The following is a 25513-nucleotide window of genomic DNA, read 5'->3' as shown; positions in this document are numbered from 1 at the left end:
ATAGACTAATAAGAACTTTTAATAGAAGATATGAATAAAAGAAACATTTAAAATATAGAAGAAATATATAAGCTTAATATTTTCTTAAAAGAATTTTTAAGTTTTAATATAAATTAATTAAAAAAATAAACTCTATATGTCTAAATTTACACTTTGATTTCATCTTTAAATGAAAAACTATCGAATTAATAATATAATTAACTTTAAACTTAAAATGAGGATCTTTTAAAAACACTATAAAGCGAAGATTTTAAAATATCAAAGGAACATTTCGCTTCTGAGTTTTCTTTTGGTTTAAAGGAAAAGCAATAAGACTAAAAAATCGAATCTTAAATAAACTAAGACTCTTTTTTATTAAATGATATATCAGATTATTAGATATAAAATGAAAATAATATAGATTTATATTAAGATATACATCTTTAGTTTATATTGAATTTAATTGATTTGTTTAAAATAAAAGACATACCATATATAGAAGAATTAAAGAATAAATAAATCAAAAATTAAGAAAAGTTGATAAATATATAAAATATTTTGCTCAAAAAATTCAAAATCTTACACTGTATTAATTTAATATAAATATATATATATATATACATATATATTTGTATATATCAATATTAGTAATAACCTCCTAAATTAATTTCATTTATAAAAAATAAATTGGTTCCTAAAAAACTAATTAACTAAACCTGTTTACTCTGAGTTTCTAAAATTCACAATAGAGTCAATATAATTTAAAAGATGGAAATTATATATAAGAGCTTTTCAAGAACATGTTCTATCTTTAAAGAATAATCATAAAGACAATATATATAATGTTAATATAAACAGTAAATATCAATATATATAAATTTAAATATATATGTTTATATAAATTATAAAATATATATATTAAATAAACATAGCAAACAATATTAAATAAAATATAAATAATCTAAACAAAACCTGATTTCTTAATTTAAATAATATGCAATAATAAGTGCTGATCTGGTTTTTTTGACGGTAATAGCAATTAAAAAAAAATTATATATATATATATATATATATAATAATAATTAATTATATATATATATATATATATATATATATATATATATATATTTATATGCTTTTTATCCAAAAAAAGAAATATATAGACATAATTGACAATTTCCTTGAGTTTTTACCTTAAAAACAATTCAAATATAACATTTAATTTATTTTCGAAACAATAGAAAAAGACTTGAAAGATTTATATATATGTAATTCAATGTACTCTTTTTTAGAAAGTCAAATATTATATATAAAATAATCCGTAATACTAAAATATATAAAATATTTATGAATAATATATAAACATTCAAATCTAATTAAATTTCTTCTCAAAAATCATTGAATTTTCGGCCGACTATTCTTCTTTAATTTCATATAATAAAGGCTATTTTCCATAGCTATTTTTCAATTCCATTTAATATTAGTTTTCTTCATATTAATCGTCTTTCTTTATATTTTTCATTTACATTAACATCTCTACTTCTTATGATAAGTCATCTATCATTTATACATTTATTTACATTTCATTTTGATTTTCTTAATGTTTATCTTCAAAATGATCTTCTTAATTAAATATATTGTAGTCTTCAATATTATTATATTAATATTAATAATTATCCTTTTTATTATTATTATTACTATTATTGTTATTATCGTTATTGTTATTGTTATTATCGAATTAGTTCTTACTATCTTTTATATTATTTTTTTCTTTCTTTTTCTCAAAAACTGAATTTAATTTTTCCTATATATTCTAGATTTTTATTTAACAATTATTAGTTTATTAACTTTATTATTCGAAATCCTCAAATAAACTACCTAGTAATTTATTAGAATTATTAGTTTAGTTTTTTTATTAAAATTCATTAGAATCTTCCTATATATATTATACTTACTTCTATTATTACACTAAACTATTCTAATTAGTCTTTTAATTTTAATATTATGATATTTTTTATTATATATTTTCATTTATTTAATGTGTACTACTATTACTTGTATTTAAACTTAGATTGTTTGATTTACTTTATTATTAAAATTCTTATTTTTTAGTCTCTTCATCTTCCTTATATTATTCTTAATTATTTTTTAATATATAACTATCCTTTTTTTATTTTCAATATAACTTTTTTTTATTTATTTAGTATTTTATTATTGTTTGTCCTATTAACAAAGTTATTTAATATGTTGAATTTCTTTATAATATAACATTAAGTTTTATTTATTTATACAACTTAAATCTAAAAAAGAATCTTCTATGCCATCAAGCCAATCTAAATTATCTTCTTGTTAAGATTATAGTTTTCTTTCGAATTTAAATATATTCTATTGCTTTTTTTAAAAAAAATTATCATACTACATTTCTTAGAGTTCAAGTTCTTTCCATTTTTATTAAAATTCGTCAAAAACAGTTTTATTCTAATTGTTATTGTTTGCAGAAAAACTATTATTTTCGTTCTAAATTAATATAAAATCACTTTATTATTATTATTATTATTATTATTATTATTTTTATTATTATTATTATTATTATTCTTTTTAGAAAATATTTTCCTTTTTATATAATGATAAAAGAGTCTATTTTCTTTCTAATTATTATAATTCTTACTCTAATTAGTCTTTTTCTTATTATAATATGTTCTAATTTATTTTAAAGTATTCAAAAAATCATCTTATTCATATAAGTCTTATTCAGTAAATCTTTATAAAGCATATTCTTCTTCCTATTCTTATTAATATTGTATTTATTACTATTATTATATATGTTATTGCTGTTATTTCTATTGTTATAAATAATTTTATTAATTATAGTTTTATTCGTCATATTATGAATAATTTTATTAATGATAGTTAGATTGTTATTAATATGGTTATTATATTTAGTCGTAATAAGTATAAAACTATTATTATGATTAGCTTTTTTACATATTTTTTTAATTATGTTTCGAGTTGTTATTTTAATTCGGACATTATTATTATTATTTTTATATATTTTATAATTAATTTTAATTTTCTTTTAATTAATTCTATTAATAATACTAATATTAATTTTATTAATAAATATTTCTTTAAATATTGTTATTAATATCTCTTTAAGGGGATTCACAAATTTGGAGACTTTATTTTTTATTGGATAAATGAACTTAATCTTAAGATTTAAAATTATTATTTTTTAATTATAAATGATCATTATAATTATTTTGTAAAGATAAGTTTTTTTAATTAACAAAAGCTTTAAATAAAAATAAAAAATAATAAATTTAAATAAATATTTATATATATATATATATATATATATATATATATATATATATTTATATATATTTTATGTATCGATCTATATATTAATATATTTTTTATTTATTTTTACTTTCAGATGATTACTTTTTTTTAAAAATAATAATTTCTCCTGGTTTTATTGATTTGGTATTTTATTATAATTTAGATTAATTCTAATCCTTTATTTCTGTTTATTTTTTATTTTCAAAAAGTATTTTTTTATATTTTTCATAATCTTTTCTTGATAATTGATTTTTTTTATTATTCATTTATTCTGAAACGAATTATTTTCTTTAATTATTTAACTAAAAAAACAAATAAATATATTATTCAAATTTTTCTATATATAAAAATAATATAGAGAACTTTTTCTAAACGATTTAATTTTTCTTTTGCGTATTTTTCATTAAACATTTTATTTTTTTATTTAAATTATTAACTTTTTAAATTAATAAGGCTAAAAAAAATTTAAATATTAATTAATAAATGAATAAAAATTAAATTTTTAATATATATATATATAAATATATATTTATATATAAATATATATATATATTTAATTATTTATATTATTATTCATTTTTTTTTCTCTGGATATCCGAAATTTAAAACTCTTCCTTTTTATCCGAAATCATTCTTACAAAATACCAAACTACTCTCTTTTTATCCCTGATTATCTATAAACTGTTACAAATCATTATTTAATGTTTCACTTATACCAAAAAACATTGCTAATTTCCCCATTAGTGCTTTTGTTTGGTTTTTATTCTACAAGAACTTCATCATATTTAGTGAAAGACTTGCTAGATTTGAAAAAACTGTATTTTAATATACAGTATTATCCTCTTAACACTATTTATTATTCTCATATTCCTCATAAAAGCCTTAGAAGGCCAGAATCATCCACATATCTTATGAATTCCATATAGAATGATATTTAATTTTTTCTTAAATGAATATTTTTTCTGATTTTTAAATATATAAATTAAATGTCAATGGAATAAATTTAATTAATTTTTCGACTTTTTTGTGCTAAAAAAGACAGTCTAAAAAAATAAAAGACTCTATTGTTAATTAATTGAATTTTTTTTAAGAAATCTCAAAATTTCCCGAAAAGCGAAAAACTTCCAAAAAAATCAAAAAAACATCTAAATTAATAATATTATACTCTATTTTTTTAACATTTTATTAAAAAAAACTATTCATATCTATATTTAAAACGTCTAAACTGACATATTCTCCCTTTTCTTATATAATATTCTCATTTAAATATATACAATATGGCTTTTATGGTATTTCTTTTAATATTTGTTCATCTATTTAATCTTTTTGTAACTTTTTTGTAAAATATTCTAGTATTATTTCATATTCGATTGATTTATTTTATTCACATTAAGTATTTTATTATATAATGTCAAGATTTTACTATAAATCTTAAATATTTTGTATTTAATTATATATATTCTAATTATTTTGTTATATATTTTCTAATTTTAAAAGATTTAAATCAATCAAAGTTTATTAAGTTTTTTAAGATAAAAAAGATTAATAATTTTATATTTGAAATGTTTTTTTAACTTATACATATTCCTTTTTTAAATCGATATTTTTTTCATGTGTAGACTCTTATATTTATTTGATTAAAACATCTAAATCATATTATATGTTTCTAATTTAGTTTATTTAAAACATAAATACTTTTTTTATTAAATCAGTAATTAAAAGTGCCATTTCTTTTTCATAACTAATCAAAAAATGAGAAAAATTGTATCTATCCTATATTAACTAATCTTAAATTTATTCAGTCTTTAAAATTTCGTTTTTATACTAAGTTTCAATATCCACTTTTTGGTTGAAAATAAGGTTTATTTTTTTCTCAATTTAATTTTTTTTTTCTTTCCTTATTTTATAAAATTAAAAAAATATATATAAATTAATATATATATATATATATATATATATATTTATTTATATATGTATAAAATTTCATATTTATTTTTTTATATTGTTTTTAACCATTTTTAGTTATTTGTTCTTTATAGAATATCGTATAAAAGTATTTAGTATTAAAAACTAACGTTTTCTATTTCTTTTTAGACTGAAAATAACTTGTCTTTGTTTTTCTCTATTTAACTTATTCCGAACTTAAATTGTTTATCATTTGTTATAATGTTTTCTTAGTATTTATTAAAATTATTTTAAATTTATTTGGTTTGTTCTTTTAATAAATCACTTTCAGTCTTTAATTAATTAGATAGGTTATTAAAATGACTTATTCTTTATTAATTATCCACTTTTAAAGCTGAAAAGTATAATGAAAAAATATCGTTTTCCTTAACAAAATTTAATTAATTCTATATATTTTATAAAGAAAAAGCATATTTTTAATCTAAACTTGATCTTTCTGATAAAATAGAAGTTAAAAATTCACATTATTTAATATAATTTTGAAAATCTTATATTTATTATTTAAACTCTTCCATATTATAAAAAATTAGTTATATATATGTTTATTAATTATATTTAAATATATAAATTTATATATATTTAAAAATATAAATTTAAATTTATATAAATTAAAATTTATAATTTTTAAATAAATATATTTATATATATTAAATAATAAATTAAATAAATAAAATAATATATATTTAATTATCATTTTTTAAAAAAATTATATATATAGAAAACTTTTTAATGTTATCTTTTTCCTATATATAATTATTTTAATTTTTTTAGTAATTATTTAAATATATAATAATATATATATATATAAATATATATATATATATATATATATATATATATATATAATATTTAATATATATATACATATCTTTTATATTCATTTTGTTTATTTAATTATATTGGTTTTTTTTAATTTTTAATAGTTTATGCAAATATATTTTATATTTTATTATTATATTATATCATCTACATTTATATTATTAAATATATAAACATATTATACTATTTAAACATAATAATACTAACCAAATAAATAATAAAATTGAATATATTTATTAAAATTTAATTAATTTTTTTTTTATTTCAGTAAAATAATTTTTATTTAATATTGATATATCTTATATAATAAATTTATATATAAATATAAATTTAATTTTTTTTTTTAATTAATTTTATTATTTATATATTTATTCTTAATATATTATATTATATCTATATATATTTATTAAAACATAAAATATAATATAATTGTATATATAGATTTTAACAATTATAATTATTCATATTTATATCTTAAATGATTATATATACAATTATTAATTAAAAAATTTTATTTTATTATAAACTTATCTAATTAATTTTATATTATATTCTATTTTTTTTTATAAAATACTTATATAATTTTTAATGTAAAATAAAGAAAACTTAATAATAATTAAATATGATAAAAGAATAAATAAAAAAAAAATATATATATATATAAATATTTATATTTATATTTATATTTATATTTATATTTATATTTATATTTATATATTTAATAAAAATTACTACTTTATATTTTATTTTTATATTATGAGTTCCTTTGGAAAAATTTATAAAGTAACTACTTTTGGAGAATCACATTCAAAAGCTGTTGGCTGTTCCGTCGAGAATTTTCCTCCTAATCACATTGTTGATATAAATTATATATAAAAAGCCCTTAATAGGCGTAAACCAAACTAATCATCATTAACAACATCTCGTGATGAACTTGATTAGGTTGATATAATTTGTGGATTATAAAATAATACATCATTAGGCAGCCCTATCGCCTTTTTAGTCCATAATAAAGACTAAATACCTTCCGATTATATAGCTATGGATCAAATACCTCGTCCTGGTCATGCTGATTATACATATTTGGTTAAATATGGTATAAAAGCATAATCTGGAGGCGGTAGAAGTAGTGCGAGAGAAACTATTGGTACATAAAATTAAAAAATTATTTATTTAAATTAATATAATAATAAATAATAACAGGTAGGATATGTGGTGGGGCTTTAGCAGATATTATATTAGAAAAACAATTAAAAATGAATATTTTTTCATTTGTTTCTAGTGTAGGTAATATAGAAATTCCCTCTGAAATAATATAGGAAATTGTAAATGAGAAATAATTTATTTTAAATAAAGATAAAATAGACTAAAACGGGACATTTAATGTATATATAAAAAACGAAGAAGATGAAATATATGAAAATAACAATATATATTTTAATAAAAATGGTTATATAAAAAAAATATCTTTTTATTTAATAAAAATAAAAAAAGGAGAAAAAATATTAAATAAATTAAATATAAATGAATATAAATTAACATAATAAGTAAATATAAGATGTCCACATTAATAAACAGGCGTAAAAATGATAGAATTAATAAAACAAATAAAAAAATAAAAAGATTCTATTGGAGGAACTATCATATGTGTTATATAAAATCCTCCTATAGGCTTAGGAGAACCATGTTTTAATAAATTAAATGCATTATTAGCACATGCTATAATGAGTATTCCAGCTACAAAGGGTTTTGAGATAGGTAGTGGCTTTGAAGGTACTAAATTGAAAGGTTCTTAACATAATGATGTCTTTTTTTAGGATGAAAATAAATAATATTTATCAACAAAAACTAATCATTCAGGAGGTACTTTAGGTGGAATATCTAATGGGTAAAATATCGTAAAAATATATATGCTAATATAAATATATATTTTATTTTATAAATTTAAAGTATTTTAAAGTGGCATTTAAACCAGTATCTACTATAGGAATACCTTAAAATACATGTAGCCTAGATGGAAAAGATACTGTTTTAGAAGCTAAAGGAAGACATGATCCATGTGTATTACCTAGAGCACCTCCTATAGTAGAAGCTATGGCTTCAATAACTATATTAGATAGTTATTTAATGTTAAAAGCAAATAGTAATTAATTTTGGTGAAAAGTATGTAATTAAAAAAAAAAAAAAATATTAAAAAATATAAAAATATAAAAAATAAATAAATATATAAAATATTGAAAGAAATACATTACTATATATATATATATATTAATAAATATATAATATATAAATATATAAATATATAAATATATAAATGTATAAATTTATCCTTAGAATTTAATATTTTTGCATTTATTTAACTTTATATTAACGTTAAAATGTATGATTAACTATTAAAATCTATTTTTACTCTTTTTGTAAGACTTTACTTTGAATTTAATTTATCTTCAATATAACACTCTAGATATTTTAACGAGTTAGAGATTTATACTTTAGTTATCTAAATATTATAAATCATTAGTTCTTAAATTATATTTCTATTTTAGGTTTATTAATAATGAATTATCATTTTAAATATATTCTAAATATTTTTAAAGACTACAACTATAGAAATGTTAATATTTTTTTTTGAAACGTAATAATATATATATTTAAAATAAAATACATTTAATTATATTCTTTTATTTTTTCTTTATTAGTATTTTATTTAATTCTTCTTTTTTTTCTCTTATTCATATCATTCTATTAAATCTTTTACATTATCGAATAATTTTATAATATCCTCTTTGTAAATTTTTAAAAAATACCGAATCATTAATTTACTTTATTATTTTTTTAATATTAATTTTTTTTTTTATTTTTTAAATAAGTTTTTCATGCTTTTTCAAAATTAATTATTAAGTTTAACTATAAGTCTCAATATTCATATTTATATAATGTCTTATTTTACATTATTTGCATTCGAAAATTGATTTTGAATTTATTATAGGAAAATCTATTGCTTTAAATATAGATTTTTTAAAATAAGCAAAAGTTAATTGGAATTTTTATATATTAAATAATTAAAAAAAAAATTTAAATTTCTAATTAAAAGACTAATATATATGGAGTATGTAATTAAAACGAGTCTTTTTCTAATTTTTAGTCTATCTAAAACAATCAAAAATAATAATAATAATATATATATATATATGATTGTTCAAATCTAATAGTTTCATAAATTACTTTAAAAAGATATTAAAGATTTATATAGATTTAACTCTAATTAAAAAATCTTTAACGAAAAAAAAGAGGTAATAAATCTATGATTACTATGAGTAAATTGTTTAATATATTAGAAACCCTTATTTAATATTAAAAAAAGGGCTTATATATATATATATATATATATATATATATATATATATATATATATATATATATTTTACAGTTTAAAAATATAAAAGAAAATAAATAATATTTATAGATATTGTTAAAGAAGTTATGGGTAAAAGAAAAAAACTAATTATAGCCGAAAAGACATAAAATTTTAGTTTACTTAAAAAAAAAAAAAATGTTTTTTAAAAACTTAATTAACTAACCAGTACATATATGTATAAATAAATAAAAATACTATTAAATTAATCGAAAAATTTATTATACTGCTCATTATACTTCTATATAGGTAAATTATTAATAAAAAAAAGGAAATATTTTATAATAAATAAAAACAAATTTTAAATATGTATATATATAAATAAATATATATTTAAATATATATATATATATATATATATTATTTATATAATTTTAGTATATTAAATATATTTGTAATTAAAAAAAATATTTATATATTTTAAAAATAAATAAAAGAAATTTATTAAAATTATATCGTATAAAATTAAATTATTTTAATAATTTTATATATTTATTTATATAAACCGGAAAAAAATTGTTTATTACTTTAATTTTTTGATTATTTATTTTATTTTTATCATTAAATTTTATTTTTAATTTATTTTTATATTATTGATTTATTATTTATTAAAGTATTTCTTAATTTATTTATTATTTTTCTTTAATTTCTATTTTTATTAATTAATTTTATATTTATTTTATTTATTTTTAGTTTATTTATAAATATATTTATATATATATTTTTTTTCTTTAATTTATTTCTTTTTTTTTTTTTTCATTAATTTTTGTATTTTTATTTTTTCTTTAATATTTTTATCTTTTTTTTTTAATATTTTATATTTTAAATAAATTACATCTAAAACTATTATGAAAGCACATATTCCATTATATACTACTAATATTTTTCTTATCCAGTTGTATCTATTTTTTTATTAAATAATGTAAACGGGAGAGTTCGAAAATTCACCCTCCCCCCTTCTATATATATATTGTTAAGTAAAACATATGATTTTCAAAAACAGTGTACTGATTTGTCATTTAAATATTATTTTCTAATTAAATTTATTTCGAAAGAAAGTGTTTAATCTAATATTTTCGAGTTCGGGGAGGGGGGGATATTTTAATTGTTTTAGTTTACATTTTATTATAAATATAAAGATTTTTTGATGACTATATGATTTTAGATATTTATTCGATAATATAAAAAATATATTATTATTATAAAAGAATTTTTTTTTCAAGTTATTATAATTTTTATAAACTTTTTATTATTAGATTTATTTATTTAATTGGCTTTTTATAAACTTTTGATTATTATTCTTATTATTAGGTTTATTTATTTAATTGGCTTTTGATAAATTTTTATTATTAGGTTTATTTATTATATTGGCTTTTTGTAAACTTTTTATTATTAAGGTTTATTTATTATATTGGCTTTTGATAAACTTTTTATTATTATATTTATTTATTATATTGGCTTTTGATAAACTTTTAATTATTAGATATTTAATTTGGGTTTTGATAAACTTTTTATTATTAGATTTATTTATTTAATTGGCCTTTTGATAAACTTTTTATATATTCTTATTATTAGAATTATTTATTTAATTGGCCTTTTGATAAACTTTTATATATTCTTATTGTTAGATTTATTTTTATTATAATTTTTATAATATTTGAAATTAATCTAATTTTTTATGTTTTTCCTCTAATTTTTTTAGTTTATAAAAGCAAAAAACTCCAAAAATCCAAAAATCCATTTTTTCTCGTTTTTTTATGATATTAAAATATGTTAAAAACTTATATATATAAATTACACGTGTAAATTATTAAATTAAATAAATCATAAAAGTCATAAATACTAAAAAATATTTAATTAAACAAAAAAAAACAAAAAAATTTAAACAAATATAAACAAAAAAACCAAAAAATGAAACTAACATTTCTAATAATACTAACCGTTTCCCAACTTTTAACGCTAATAAAAACCACGGTAATAGGTATAGATTTCGGTTCTCAATATTTTAAAATAAGTTTAAATTCTCCCAAAAAGTCTTTCTAAATCGTCGAAAACACTTTATCTAAACGCAAAACAATGAATTCCGTAAAAAATAAAAACAAAAATATATATAATAAACATAAAAAAACCTATATAAATAGATATCTTTTATAGGAAATGACCGTATATATGATAAAGACGCTTCAATGAAGTAAGTTCGAAATCCTAAAAATTCCTTCGTTTTCCTGACTAAATTTTTGGGCGCTTTAAAAAACGACTAATAAGTATTCGAAATCTCCAAAAAATATTACGAAGAATATATATATTAACTCGACCCTATACACGGCACAGTTATTTTCGAACTCGAGAAATTCAAATTAAATAAAGCGAATGAAAAAATCCTTTTAAGAGTAGAAGAAATAACAGGAATGATATTAAAATCCGCCAAAAAATACGCAGAATAAAAAGCCGAAATCCCAAATATAAAAGACTGTGTAATTACAGTACCCACAAACTGGTCTCTGAAATAAAGAATAGCCCTAGTATAAAGTGCCAGAATAGCTGGTTTAATTCCCATTAGTTTAATTCACGATAATACTGCTGCTGCACTACATTATGGGCTTAATTTTTTAAATAATAACAATAATAATACTCTTACAAAAAATGTCATTTTTTATAATATGGGATCTACTAATATATAAGCTAGTTTAGTCTAGTTTTCCTTCACTAATAATACTATAAAATTGGATAATTAGAAGATTATTCCAGTTGTTTCTGTTCTAGCAGACTACGGAATATCCGATGTAGGTGGTTATGCCTATGATTTAAAAATAGCTGATTATTTTGCTGAATAAATTGATGTAAGTTAACCAAACTAACCCACATTTAAGGAAAATAGGAAGGGAATGGTCAAATTATTAAAGGAATCAAATAAAGTTAAGGAAATACTTTCCGCTAATAAAGAAACCTAGTTTTTTTCGGAAGGTCTTTTAGATGGAAATGACTTTAAATCATTCATTACAAGATCTAAATTCGAAGAAATAACCTCTAATTTAACACAAAATGTACTAATTCCAGTACATAAAGTATTATAAATGTCAAATAAGACTAAAGAAGACATAGAAATAGTAGAATTAATAGGAGGAGGTGTCAGAATACCAAAAGTACAGTAAATTTTAGGAGATTTTTTCGGTTAAAATAAAACTGGATTTCATCTAAATGGAGACGAATCTATGGCTTTAGGAGCTGCTTTTTTAGCAGCGAATTACTCCTCTTCTTTCAGAGTAAAAAGAGTTTAATTAAATGATGGATATAATTTCGATATAAAAATGAAAATAATAAATTTAAATCCAGAAGATGGTGATGATTTCTCAAAAGAAACAGTTCTTTTTGGATATAAAAAAAGATTCGGTTCTAAAAAAGTTATCAATTTTAAACATGATAAGGACATTTAATTGAATATTTTTACAGAAGACTACGAAGGAAATACTATGTAATTAGTCAAGTATAATATAACTAATATTTCCAGTGTTTTTTAGAATAAAAAATACCAGGAATTCGCACCAATGAAGATTTCATTACACTTTGAATTAGGAAGTATTCGAGTAATAGACTTGAGTGATGTAGAAGCTTCTTTAAATATAACTTAAAAATTAGAAAATGATAAAGTTAAAAGTAAAATATAAAATTTTGATGTTGATATATATGAAATGTATCCATTTTACAATCCTTTAAATTAAACTGAAGTTGAAAAAAGCTAAAAAAAACTAGAAAGATTTGATAAATTTTAAGAATAAATTAAAATGGTAGAGAAGTAGAAAAACACCTTCGAGTCATTAATTTATTAAATAAAAGAGCATTCCACTGATAAGTCATTTTTAAAATATTCTGACGGAAAAGATATTTAAAAAGCTGTAGAATTAGCGGAAGAAGTAAAAATATTTATATATATAAATAATATAAATATATATAAACAAAATAAATATATAAATTTATATATAACTATATATATTTATTATATATATATATATATATATATATATATATATATATTAATATATATATTTAATTTTTCAGAACAGTTAATGGCTAGAAAGTGATGACGTTAATTATGCTGGCATTGAAGATTTTAAAAAAAGATATTAGGATATGGAAAATATTATAAACCCTATTAAATTTAGAAAGTCAGAACATGAAAAAAGGGTTAAAGGTTATAATGAAGCTACTAAATAAATTAATTCATTTTAAGAAAATACTGATAAATTAGAAAAAACACACCCTTGGATTTCTAAAGATGAAAAATCAAAGCTTAATAAACTTATTTAAAGTACTAAGGTATGGATGTAATAAGTATAAGAAAAATAAAAAACATTAAAATTATATGAAAATCCAGCATTTATTTTACAAGAAGTAAATGAAAAAGTAAGCGAAATAAAAAAAGAATATGACAGGATTAAAGCTATTAAAAAACCAACTGCTATAAAACCTAATGTATAATAATACATATATATATATATATATATATATATATATATATATATTTATATAATATATATAGGTAGATAATAAAAAAGATTAATAAACACAATAACAAAATAATTAATAGAAAAAAAATGAAAAAAAATAAGTAATAAAAATTATTTATATATTATAATAATTATTATTAATATAAAAAAGGGTAAAAAAGAAGATTTGTGATGATTTTATTAGAAAATATTTTATGTAATTAAATTTATTTTATAACATGGTATTAAAAATAATAATACATAAAGTTTATTTTTATAAAAATAAATTAAAATGTATTTTTTTTTTTATAAATTATTATTAATATATATTATCACTAATATATATATATTTTATATATTTAAAAAAAAAATTTTTTAAAAAAATTATATATATAAATTTTTTTTTATATATATATATATATATATATATATATATATAATTATTTAAATAATATTTATATATTTACAATTATATATTTTAATACATATATTCTTTTTATAATTAAATTCTATTTGTTCTTTAATATAAAAATAATAATTTTAGATTAATTTTATTTCATTTAAAAAAAAAAAATAATTTATAAATATTTTTAAATAACTATTTAATATATTTTTTTTTTAAAAAAAAATTGTTTAGAATTCATATTAATTTTATTTTCTCATATTATAAAATATGTTTTACATATATATATATATATTTATATCCAATTTATTTCTCAAAAAATTTTTTTATTATGATTTTTTTAATATTTGTTTATTTTAATTGTATTATATAATCCAAAATATTTTATTTATTTAATAATTAATACTAAAAATATGTCTATTAAATTTGTTTATATAACTTTTTTTTTTAATTTTCCTTAAAATATTATTTTATGAAATTTATAACTTATTTTATATATTATAATAATAATAACATATTTTAATATTATAATATTACAATGAAAATTTATTGACTTTAAAAATAAATTTTCTAATAATAATATAAAAGAAAGTTAACACTATTAGAAAAACTTAATAAAGATTATATACTGATTATTGGGAATTATTAAAAAAATATAAAAATAAAAAGATTAAAATAATATGTAAAAATATATGAAGATATAAGAATTAAAATATTAGAAAATTATTTATTAAAAAATAATGATTTAAAATATATATACATGAAATTAGAGTTAGTTTTACTGATTTTTATATTATTTATTCATTTATTATTGAAAAAAATAAAAAATAATATAACTAATAGAAGTAAAAAAATATTATAATTTTTATTTAGATTATATATTTATAAAATAAAAATTATTTTTTAATAAATAAAAAAATATATTTTAAATAGAAAAAAATTATATAATTAATAAATTAAAATTAATATATAAAAAAAATATGAATATATAAAATAATAAAAATTATTATATTATGAAATAATAATTATTTTAAAATTAAAATATATTAAAGTAATAAATTTTATTATATTATATATTTTTAAATATTTGTATTTATATATTTTTAAATTTTTTATTTATATAATACATTTTATATATATATTTATATATTTATATATATATATTTATATATTTATATATTTAATTTATTTTTTATTTTTATATTCAGATAATTTTCCATTATTTCAATTTTATCTCAACAATTTATCTAATTATTTTTTTTATTATACATTAATACATTTAATAATAATTTTTTAATTATTTTTTAAATATTTTAGTAAATAAAAATAAATATAATCTAATATATATATAATATAATTAGCCATAAAATAATAATAATAATATAACACTTTTTTTTCAATATTCTTTATTGTAATCATCTGTAACCCAAATATCGAATTCTTCTAGAATTTTCGTATAAGGCATTCCAAAGTTATCTTTGTTTTATTTTTTTTCTTAATTTTCTACAATCAGATTATCAAACAGATTTACTAAATTACTCTCTTTTACATTTCTAATCGAGCTATTATCTAAATTAATGATTGCATTCGCTATATTAATTTTAAACCTTTATATTCCCATTATTTTTTCCTCTAAAGTATCCTTAGTGATCAACCTAAAAACATTTAAAATATTCTTCTAACCTATCCTATGTGCCCTATCTATAGCTTATAAATCACTCATTGGGTTATAACTATGGTCAAACATAATAACTACATTAGCTGACGTTAAATTAAGTCCTAAACCGCCTACACTGGTAGTTAAGAGTAGTATTTTATACTCTATATCTTCATTAAATCTATTTATTATTGCAAATCTTTTAGAAGGAGGTACTTATCCATCTAGTTTTAAATATTTTATATGAGGAAATTCTACTTATAGTAATAAATCAGAGATTAATTATAGTGTTCTCTTATATCTACTGAAAATAAGTATTTTATTCTTGTTATTTATAAATGCTTCGTTTTCTTATACTTCTTCCTTGTTTTTCATACCTAAGTCTTCCATTAATTATTTCAAAGCTTTAAATTTACCACTTTATATATATGAAGGTGGTATTTATTTATTAAAATTTTTATATTAAACCGGATGATTTACTATTTATATTAACTAAGAAAGCATTTTGAGTATATTTTCCTATTAAACCTAGTTCTATTTATCCTATAATTCCTATTCACATTATTTAATTTAGCCTTCATATAATTATTAATAGAACTAATCTTAAATATCAGTCATTTTACAAAAATAATCCTAAATAATCTTAGGAGGAAGTTCCTTTAGTACATTTTTTTTATCTCTTCTTAAAATAAAAGGCATTACTTTTTAATGTAATTCATGTAAAATCTTATCTTATTCTTTTGAAAAAAGTATATCTTCTTATGAAAACTATAAAATATTAGTATTAAATAATTTCGAGAATTTCTCCTTAAAATACTTCACACTACCTAAATATTGAGGCATTAAAAAATCGAAAATACTCCATAATTCCTATAAATTATTCTATAACTTCGTATAACTTAATAAAAATTTATGTTTTCCTTAAATTAACCTTACTGCTTCCCCTATTTTAGTTTACGAATTTTTAATAATATGTCCTTCGTCTAAAACTAAGAATTTGAACTATAGATTTCTCAAAAACTCAATGTTTTTATATAGACAATTATATGATATAATATATACATTATAATTACTCTTTTACATATTCCCTATATTTTTCTTATTTAAAACCTAAGCCCTTAGTATTTTCTAGTCTAAAAATTTCTATATTTCAAAAAACCAATGGTCTACTACACTAGCCGGGGCTACAATTAACGAGATTTCATTTAAATTATCATTATTCTTATAATATTCATTTTATATAAGGATTAGTATTTATATAGTTTTTCCTAAACCCATATCATCACATAAGGCCCCATTTAAATTATATTTAACTAAAAAGCCGAGCCATTTTATTCCTTCTAATTAATATTCTCTTTATTGAATATTATTTTAGGGATTCTATATATTTCATATTAAAAATTAGTTGTATTAGTAAAATCTAGTATAAATTAATTTCCTTTTATTAATTTTTTCTGTATTTATTCATCTAGTTTGTAGATTAGGAATACTTAGAATATATTATTAGATAAAAATACACGAGTAATGATCTTTCCTAGGTTTTAAAAGGCTAGATTTCGTACATTTTAATTAATAGAAGTGAGTGATTTTAATACTTTTAATACATATAAACCTGCGAAATCTAGAGTTTGTTTGATTTCTAATATTTAGGGCAATAATTCGAATATAAAGAGGTTTTATTTTTTTAATAAAGAATATATTTTAGTTAATAAAATATTTAGAATTCTCATATATTAATCATTTTGTATATTTCTAATTTCTTTAAGGAATATTTTTTAGCAAAAAATAAGGAAGACTTTTTTAGTTTTTTTAATTAAATTTATATGTTTATCATTTTCATTTAAAAAAACCATCAAATTATATATACTTTCTAGTATTTTTTCCAAAAACTCATATATAAATCCTGAAAAAAGAGCATTTTTTAACACTTTTATATATTTTAAATTATTTAAAATCTCATTTTCATTGAAAATATTTTCATTGTTTTTTTTTTTTTTTTAAAAAAAAAAAAAACTAATCAATTCTCCTCCCAAAGCATCCTCTAGAAAGTATAATTTACCTAAATTTTATTCCTTTTCTAAAAACATATTTAAAAACTGATTTAAAAACTCGAATTTTTTCGCATATCCATTAAAATTTACAGAATCTTCTTGAATTTCAAACGTTATTTTTTTGTTTTTTTCACTTATTTTTTTCAGTATATTTCTTATAAGTTTTTCAATAGACTCGAATTTCTCGATATTATGGCTTAAAAAAAACATTGAAAAACATACAAAATCACTCACATGTTAAAACTTTTCAAAAAAACTATAATTTACAATACTTTTACATACTAAATTTAACTTTTTTATCTACATTTTTTATTCCAATAATAAATTAATATATAAATAATTTCCGCAACTTTTTATTAAATTTAGGTATTAATTTCCTATATTTCTCATTTAATTTTCCTCTCGGACAATATTTTCTAAATTCATTACTAATTTGGTAGAAATTTCAATAAATACATGTACATTATTAATAAAATTTTAAGCTTTTAAACTTAAATTTTGATAATTCTCCCTTCTTTTACTATTATTATTATTACTACTATCTAAAAACCCTAAAATCTACTAAATTTACTCCGAATTTTTTATTCTTGGCGCATTTTCCAGTAATTTATCAATAGCTTTAAGCGAAAACTATATCCCATTATCCAAATCCTTCATTTCCTATACCAAAACCCCCCAATAATTCCACTAAAGCATCCCTTCTAACTCTTCTAAACTAAAAAAATGTACCCTTGCCCCTTCTTTAATTAAATAGCAGTTTAAAATCAATAAAAAAATCAACGAAAAATGCTCAAACTTCCCCTTTTCCTTCAAAAACATCACTACACTCTACTAAATATCTACATTTTCCCTTAAAAACACCCCTAAAGAGTACCCTATTCTCAAACTTCTTAAAACTATTCCATCAAATCCCGCATATACATTTAAAAAAGCTTTAAAAAAGTTATAATTTGGGAAAAACTCCCCTTAAATTCCCTCTTCTTGCATTTCTTCGATTATTCTATCACACATAATCTACCTACACCCAATATTAACTAAAAAAAGCATCTCCTTCTCTAATTTCTACACACTAATTTTACCAAAAATACCCTTTATAATGCCTTAAATCTTCATTATATTCTAGATATTCTTCTCTACATACACTCCTCTTACACATAATTCTAAGACTCCTTCTAGGTCTCTCTGTTCTTCCAAAAATACTACATTTCTACCTAAGACTTCATACACTTCGCCCCTAACATCTTCTTCCCAATGAAAAAAATGCTTAAAAATCTTCCTTATATGCCCTTTAATTTCCCTGTTTTCCATCTTCAATATGTTTAAACCCTGTATTTATTTAAGGACTTCCAATATAACCTTAACATTATACCCAATATCATCAAAAGCGTCTACATTCTTCCAAAAGAACTTCCCGACTTCTTCAAAAAAGGAGATTTCTTCCAGAATAAAGTCCCTATCTTCTAAAAAAATCCTCATATTTTCCCCAAAATGCATAATTAAGTCTTCATCGGCATTTCCTTATAGAAAAAAGGTATAGTTTTCCTTAAAAATATAAAAGATTTCCCTTTTTTCCTCATATTTTTGTGTATTTTTTAGCATATTATAAATTAAAACTAAAACAGTTTAAGCAATTAGTCTTTATTTATTACACTTTAAGGCTTCCTTTAATAAAATGGCCATTTTTTATAAAATCTCCTTCTTTTTTTTATACTATAAATAATCTTATAAAATACACTATAGAATATCACAAGCCACCTATCTTATCATAATATCACTAGTTTTTCCACTATAATCAGTCAATTAATCTAAACATACTAAAATCATACTTCTACTGGTATAATTTTATATAATTCTTTCTAAAAAAACATCATTTTATATATATTATTTTAAATCATATTATATTTCGTTTAGTATTTTTTTAAAAAAAAAATCATTTTCGTCATCCTTTTTTTTATATATCACTTTCTCGAATTCTAAAAACTATATGTTTTCCTTTAAAAGACCTTTTAAAACTAAGGCCGCAGAGTGTCTTATTTCCCAAGTTCTGTTTAGAAGGTTTTTTATGCATTGTTTATATATTATATTATATGGGACAATGATTCTGAATCCTAGAAAAGGTCCTTATTATAATTATTATTATTATTATTCAATAATATTATTATTTTCCTAATTGATTTTTATTTATTTTTTAATAATTTCTTCTTATTAATCATTATTAGTATCTAACTAATTTTTCCTTTTGTTTTTGTGTTTTTTCCTATTATTAATTTTCTCGTCATCACTGGAAAAATTATTCATTATTTATTTTTCTAAAAAACTGATACCTTCCTATATCAAAAGAATATAAGTTGAAAATATATTAAAACCGAATAAAATATAAATGTATAAATATATATATATATATATATATATATATATATATATATATATATATTTTTTTTTATTTAAAATATATATAATTTTATTTATTTATGTGTTTATATAATACTTATTATCTCATCATCCCTATCAAATTCTATTAGTTAAATTCGGAAGAAAGCCCCATTTTTTATAAAATTTCTTCTTCTTACATTTATCTCTCTTTTTGATTATTTTAAACCTCGTAAAAGTTGTAGTCTCTAGCCACTAAAGGCACCTCGTTTTTTATTAAAAACTCAAAATCAATTTCTTCTAGTGTTAAATTGTCCTTTTCTTATGCTTTTTCTAGACTTTTAATTAGTTTCTTTTCTTCTTTTTTTTCATCTTATTAAATTTACTCATTTTAGTATATTTTTTCCATATGAAATAAGCAGTTTATATTAATTTCTTCGTTTTCTTAATTTAAATTAGCTTTTAAAAAATTAGTTAATTATTCTGTATATTGTTTATATGTTTTTTTTATTATTGAAGCTGCTACTTGTCGGTGTTTTAAATATAAATGAGAATCCTTTACACAAGAAAATAATAATTTTAATGCTTTCATGGATATATAATATATAGAAGAGGGAGAATCTTTATATATTTCGACTATTTAACGGACACATAAATCAAATAATTCTTCGTTGTTTTTATCTTGAAAAATATTGAATATTTTATCGATTTTTGCTTCCATATTTTTTATATATATATTTTTTTTTTTTATATATTTAAATTCTTAATTTCTTAGATTTTTTTTTTTTATTTATTTATACAATATTTATATTATTTTATATATAAAAAAATAATATAATATGTAATTATTATTATATTTAGTTGATTTTTATGTATATATAATACAAAACTATTCTTATTATATATATTTATTTTATTTTTTTAGAATTAATATAAAAATAAAAGAAAAAGTTCAAAATAAAAAAGTATTTGTAAATATATATATATTTTGATTTATGAAATTTAATATATTAAATATAAAATCCAAATAATAAATAAAACATATATATATATATATATATATATATATATATATAAAAATATATTTAATTTATATTAATTTATATTAATTTTTGCGTTTCTAAATATTAAATTTAAATTAACAAAAAAATATTTATTTATAATAAAAACTAATATATATATACATAATATTTATATATATATATCACTTTTCTCTTTTTTATTTAAAAATATATTCAATTGATAATATATTTTTCTTCATTTTTAATAAATCTGACCCTAAAGGCTCTTAATTATAAGGGTTTAACATTAATATAACCTTTAAAAAGAATTAAATTATTATATATATATATATTTAATATAATTATACCTTGTTTTATATATTTATCCTGAATATATTCTTAATTAAATTATTGTCTTACTCCCTCAACTTTCCATTTATATTATTTTTATTTCCAATCCTTTTTCTTTTAATTCCCAGTAAGAGTTAATTCATCAATAATTTCAATATTTTCATGAATAAAATACTAAGCATTTTCATTATCATTTAAATTATTTAATCTTAATAAATAATCATCCCCAAATACTCTAAAATAGACTTTTAAATAAGGATTATTATTAATATTTAACGGATCTTTTAAACTATCTATTTTTAATAAGAAATCTTTAAAATATTCCTCTTATGAATTTCCATAAAAAACAATCGATTAACTATCAATATAATTCTAAATTTTCCTTGATAAGTTCTCATTTCCGTTTTCAAAAACAATATAATGTCTTAAAATCTATTATAATCCTTTATTTTAATCAATTCTTTCAGTTTCATTTAATGCTTCACCTACCCCTCTATTATCATCCATTAAAGTTCTTCTATGAATCATAATTTCTATTTATCCGTTTTGTAAAGAAGTACCTCCTTAACTCCTATCATTTACTACACTAATTCTTTCTTAAGAATTTACATCTTATATAAGAATTATTCCATTTACAGGATAATAATTACAACTACTTGGTTAATTAACTTATAAATCCCATGTTTCTCTTTAATTAATTACTCTTTTCTATAATTCAAGTCCATTAGAATCTGTATAGAATGTCTAATTAGTATTTAAATTAGTATTTATTAATAAGACGACTTCTTTTCCTTTTTTATCATCAACAGGTATACTTTTGACATAAGTCTACAATTCAATAACATTTTCTAGATTAGGATATACTCTCAATTCTGATTTTATTTTTGTACCTTCTAAAATAACAATAGTGACCAATTTTCCATTAAAAATGTACTATTTATAATATAATATATTATTATTTTAATAATTATGTATATAACTTTATTCTTTATTTTAGAATAAGTTTAAGATCTATCGATATTATTATTATCTGGTCTAAATATATAAGCACCTGATTTCTGTCCATCTCCTTAATAAGAGTTGTAATAATTATATAAGACTTCAAATGCATTTTTTGTACAATTTTAAGTGGAATTAGTAAAAGTATTTAATTGAAACTAAGTGTTAAATCTATTAACTTGCAAAGATATATTCCTAGAAACATCAAAAACTTAATGTAATTTAAAAAATTTCATATGTTATTTTTAAATATTCTTAACATTATAAGGGGAAATTTTAAATGGAACAAATTTATAATAATTAAACTAATAGGAATTTTAGTAATCAACAAAATATAAATCACAGGCACCATCATAGCAAACCCTTTCCCCTATAAAAATTAGAAGAAATATATATATATATATATATATATATATATATATATATATATATATATATATATAAATTTATATATTTATATATTTATAATATATATTTTTATTATTTACCTTCTATATAATTATTTTTATTATCTATTATATAAAAAGGTATATTAGGTACTCTTAATCTTAAAGTAATATTTCTTTAAACACTAGGATTATAAGTATTTAATAATAATACATTTCCATTTTAGAATTATTAGAAAGCTTCCTAACATTACTAGACACTAGTTATATTCCAATTACATTGACTAAACCTAATGTCCTCTTAAATATCTTTTAATACATATTCCTAAACAACCTTATGTAAGACCTCATTTAACTTTTAAGTAGAGTTGTAAATTCTATACTGATAATCATCCGCGACTTTTTATTTCTCAGTTCCCGCCACTGCGTCATGATGTTAAAGAATGGCCATATTCTACTCCAAAGAGTCTAATTTACTTTAAAACTCTATATAATTATCTTTTAAATACTTACTTTTACCTAACATCTTATCTATACTGAATAAATTCCTAATTTATTACAAATATCTTCCCGATTACCTCACATACCCCTTAACTGCTACTCTAGAAGTAAAATAGCCTGTCCAATAAGCATCTTTTTCATCTGCATAAGGTAAGAAATCATCTATTTTTTGAGGAAATGTAATATTTAATTTATAGATTTCCTCCAAATAAATACTCGGTGTAGAATATAGAATTTCAACATTATATTTCTCTATATTTTCATTTACATATTTAATTATTTTGTCCATATTTTTATATGTCATAATAGCATTTGCGAAATGGAAATCTCCCCCTAAGGTATGCATTAAATGCCTACTTTTATAAAAAAGACTCATGTTTTTAAAATATTCCACAAACTAATCACTTTTCTTATCTAAATTATACCCTTCTAGTTATTTGTTACTCATAATAGGTTCATCATCTGATTTTAAATCAAAGTTAAACCCTTCTGGTGGATAATAATTAGCATAAGTAACACTTGAGAAGATATAATTATCATCTTCTTATGATTATAATTTAGGTCTCCAGATCATTTCCATTTACTTTTCTCGAAGTCTTTTAGCTTTATCTTAATAATCTACACGTCCAAACCACCATCCATTGAATCCCATTTAACTAAAAAGGGCTGCATTAGTACTAGAATGTCCAAAAGGATCAACATGCCAACCAACAGTGGGTATTTTATTGAATGTTTATAGTATCCACTAATGTCCAATAGTCATGTTATCTATCATATCTTCATAATAAGGTGTAGATTCATCATGCATACACCACCCTGCATTTACGAATTCTATCTGTCCGTTTTCAACAAGTTTTTTATAAAGTTTCTACCTTTCTTCAGGACTATCGTTCCACCATCTGTATAAAAAAGCTATTTCTACTTAAATAAATTTTCTGTTTTTATCTTTAAGTAATTCATCTAAAACTGTATCTATGGTATATTAAACTCCAGCCCATTATGTAGACTAATTACTGCCATAATAGTACTCATCAACTGTTTTTAACCAGCCTACATCATCATGGGAATGTGGGATTAAATGAATATATAAAGTTTAGTTATTATTTTTTAAGTAATTTCTAATTTAAAATGTTATTTAAACAAAAAATAAAAATAAAAAGCAATATATTGACATTTTATATATGTGTAAAAGAAATTAAATATAATACAGGATAATTTGAATAAAAAAGAAAAATTTTCTTTAAAAAATATATATTATTATAAAATATATAATAATTAGTTATAATATCTATTATAATATTTAAATGAAAAATTATTATAATAAATAAAAAAAAATTAATATTATAAAAAAATTATTTTGATAAAATAAAAACAAAATAAAAAATAAAATACATAAAATAAAAATATAGATAAATATATATAATAATTACAATAATATAATTTTATATTTATATATATAAATATATATATATATATATATATATTTTGTTTTATATAATATTTATATATATATATATATATTATTTTTAATCATAAATATAATTTTTAATATATTTATTTTTAATAATTTTTTTTAATTAATCCTATATACTTTGATTTAAATTAATGTCTTAATATTAATTGTTTATATTTATTTTCTACTTTTTTTAATAGCAATAGTTAGATTTTTTTTTATAAGTTTAATTATACATTTTAATGTTATTATATTTATCAATATTTATACTTTATATTTATCTTATATTTTACTTTCTAACCTTTTTTTTACATTTTTTCCTTTTATTATAATTTAT

General features: G+C 17.9%; 3 protein-coding genes across 3 annotated transcripts, besides 72 other annotated features; 2 read left to right on the top strand and 1 right to left on the bottom strand. All coding sequences in view use genetic code 6, as the record gives it.

Annotated features, from left to right (window-relative positions):
• Positions 1-1030: 1030 nt before the first annotated feature.
• Positions 1031-1113: a microsatellite.
• A 516-nt stretch (positions 1114-1629) lies between these two features.
• Positions 1630-1713: a microsatellite.
• An 804-nt stretch (positions 1714-2517) lies between these two features.
• Positions 2518-2573: a microsatellite.
• A 734-nt stretch (positions 2574-3307) lies between these two features.
• Positions 3308-3363: a microsatellite.
• Positions 3364-3826: 463 nt separating this feature from the next.
• Positions 3827-3874: a microsatellite.
• Positions 3827-3888: a microsatellite.
• A 1345-nt stretch (positions 3889-5233) lies between these two features.
• Positions 5234-5277: a microsatellite.
• Positions 5241-5299: a microsatellite.
• Positions 5300-5834: 535 nt separating this feature from the next.
• Positions 5835-5906: a microsatellite.
• Positions 5840-5916: a microsatellite.
• Positions 5917-6057: 141 nt separating this feature from the next.
• Positions 6058-6147: a microsatellite.
• Positions 6069-6154: a microsatellite.
• A 597-nt stretch (positions 6155-6751) lies between these two features.
• Positions 6752-6820: a microsatellite.
• Positions 6754-6823: a microsatellite.
• Positions 6770-6821: a microsatellite.
• Positions 6773-6861: a microsatellite.
• On the top strand, positions 6862-8265 carry IMG5_073100 (hypothetical protein; the record flags this gene model as incomplete). Its single annotated transcript, XM_004036653.1, has 4 exons — positions 6862-7252; positions 7309-7554; positions 7600-8003; positions 8056-8265. The coding sequence occupies 4 exons, from the start codon at positions 6862-6864 to the stop codon at positions 8263-8265; spliced, it is 1251 nt and encodes a 416-aa protein (XP_004036701.1).
• Positions 8266-8281: 16 nt separating this feature from the next.
• Positions 8282-8337: a microsatellite.
• Positions 8289-8340: a microsatellite.
• Positions 8290-8340: a microsatellite.
• Positions 8301-8429: a microsatellite.
• Positions 8358-8418: a microsatellite.
• A 489-nt stretch (positions 8430-8918) lies between the features above and the next one.
• Positions 8919-8973: a microsatellite.
• Positions 8974-9473: 500 nt separating this feature from the next.
• Positions 9474-9528: a microsatellite.
• A 294-nt stretch (positions 9529-9822) lies between these two features.
• Positions 9823-9912: a microsatellite.
• Positions 9826-9891: a microsatellite.
• A 127-nt stretch (positions 9913-10039) lies between the features above and the next one.
• Positions 10040-10129: a microsatellite.
• Positions 10054-10199: a microsatellite.
• Positions 10055-10113: a microsatellite.
• Positions 10087-10222: a microsatellite.
• Positions 10087-10258: a microsatellite.
• Positions 10088-10220: a microsatellite.
• Positions 10147-10262: a microsatellite.
• Positions 10242-10329: a microsatellite.
• Positions 10290-10344: a microsatellite.
• Positions 10345-10766: 422 nt separating this feature from the next.
• Positions 10767-10872: a microsatellite.
• Positions 10822-11084: a microsatellite.
• Positions 11032-11156: a microsatellite.
• Positions 11047-11132: a microsatellite.
• Positions 11157-11377: 221 nt separating the features above from the next.
• Positions 11378-11424: a microsatellite.
• Positions 11425-11456: 32 nt separating this feature from the next.
• On the top strand, positions 11457-14197 carry IMG5_073090 (hypothetical protein; the record flags this gene model as incomplete). The annotated part of the gene is made up of 5 exons (XM_004036652.1): positions 11457-11605; positions 11662-13431; positions 13577-13990; positions 14058-14126; positions 14177-14197. Exons 1-5 carry the CDS (start codon positions 11597-11599, stop codon positions 14195-14197), a joined length of 2283 nt encoding a protein of 760 aa, XP_004036700.1. The 5' UTR covers positions 11457-11596.
• Positions 13438-13564: a microsatellite.
• Positions 13444-13564: a microsatellite.
• Positions 13996-14056: a microsatellite.
• Positions 14003-14056: a microsatellite.
• Positions 14086-14136: a microsatellite.
• Positions 14198-14311: 114 nt separating the features above from the next.
• Positions 14312-14363: a microsatellite.
• A 44-nt stretch (positions 14364-14407) lies between these two features.
• Positions 14408-14483: a microsatellite.
• Positions 14410-14443: a microsatellite.
• Positions 14484-14877: 394 nt separating the features above from the next.
• Positions 14878-14936: a microsatellite.
• A 344-nt stretch (positions 14937-15280) lies between these two features.
• Positions 15281-15436: a microsatellite.
• Positions 15437-15462: 26 nt separating this feature from the next.
• Positions 15463-15530: a microsatellite.
• Positions 15468-15612: a microsatellite.
• Positions 15472-15611: a microsatellite.
• Positions 15478-15596: a microsatellite.
• Positions 15537-15605: a microsatellite.
• Positions 15539-15587: a microsatellite.
• Positions 15613-20498: 4886 nt separating the features above from the next.
• Positions 20499-20549: a microsatellite.
• Positions 20540-20587: a microsatellite.
• Positions 20588-21526: 939 nt separating this feature from the next.
• Positions 21527-21561: a microsatellite.
• Positions 21562-21565: 4 nt separating this feature from the next.
• Positions 21566-21597: a microsatellite.
• A 123-nt stretch (positions 21598-21720) lies between these two features.
• IMG5_073080 (hypothetical protein) lies at positions 21721-24897 on the bottom strand (the record flags this gene model as incomplete). The annotated part of the gene is made up of 4 exons (XM_004036651.1): positions 21721-21803; positions 21855-22770; positions 22818-23206; positions 23325-24897. 4 exons carry the CDS (start codon positions 24895-24897, stop codon positions 21721-21723), a joined length of 2961 nt encoding a protein of 986 aa, XP_004036699.1.
• Positions 23225-23311: a microsatellite.
• A 115-nt stretch (positions 24898-25012) lies between the features above and the next one.
• Positions 25013-25076: a microsatellite.
• Positions 25025-25095: a microsatellite.
• Positions 25052-25089: a microsatellite.
• Positions 25084-25126: a microsatellite.
• Positions 25084-25137: a microsatellite.
• Positions 25125-25207: a microsatellite.
• Positions 25167-25244: a microsatellite.
• Positions 25185-25252: a microsatellite.
• Positions 25237-25301: a microsatellite.
• Positions 25302-25424: 123 nt separating this feature from the next.
• Positions 25425-25466: a microsatellite.
• Positions 25425-25472: a microsatellite.
• Positions 25437-25472: a microsatellite.
• Positions 25473-25513: the final 41 nt, after the last annotated feature.

The sequence above is a fragment of the Ichthyophthirius multifiliis genome, assembly GCF_000220395.1.
Source record: "Ichthyophthirius multifiliis unplaced genomic scaffold scaff_1120509250421, whole genome shotgun sequence".
NCBI classification, from domain to species: Eukaryota; Ciliophora; class Oligohymenophorea; order Hymenostomatida; genus Ichthyophthirius; species Ichthyophthirius multifiliis.
The sequence above is the reverse complement of the archived record's forward strand: the minus strand, read 5'-3'. Positions and strand labels throughout refer to the sequence as shown.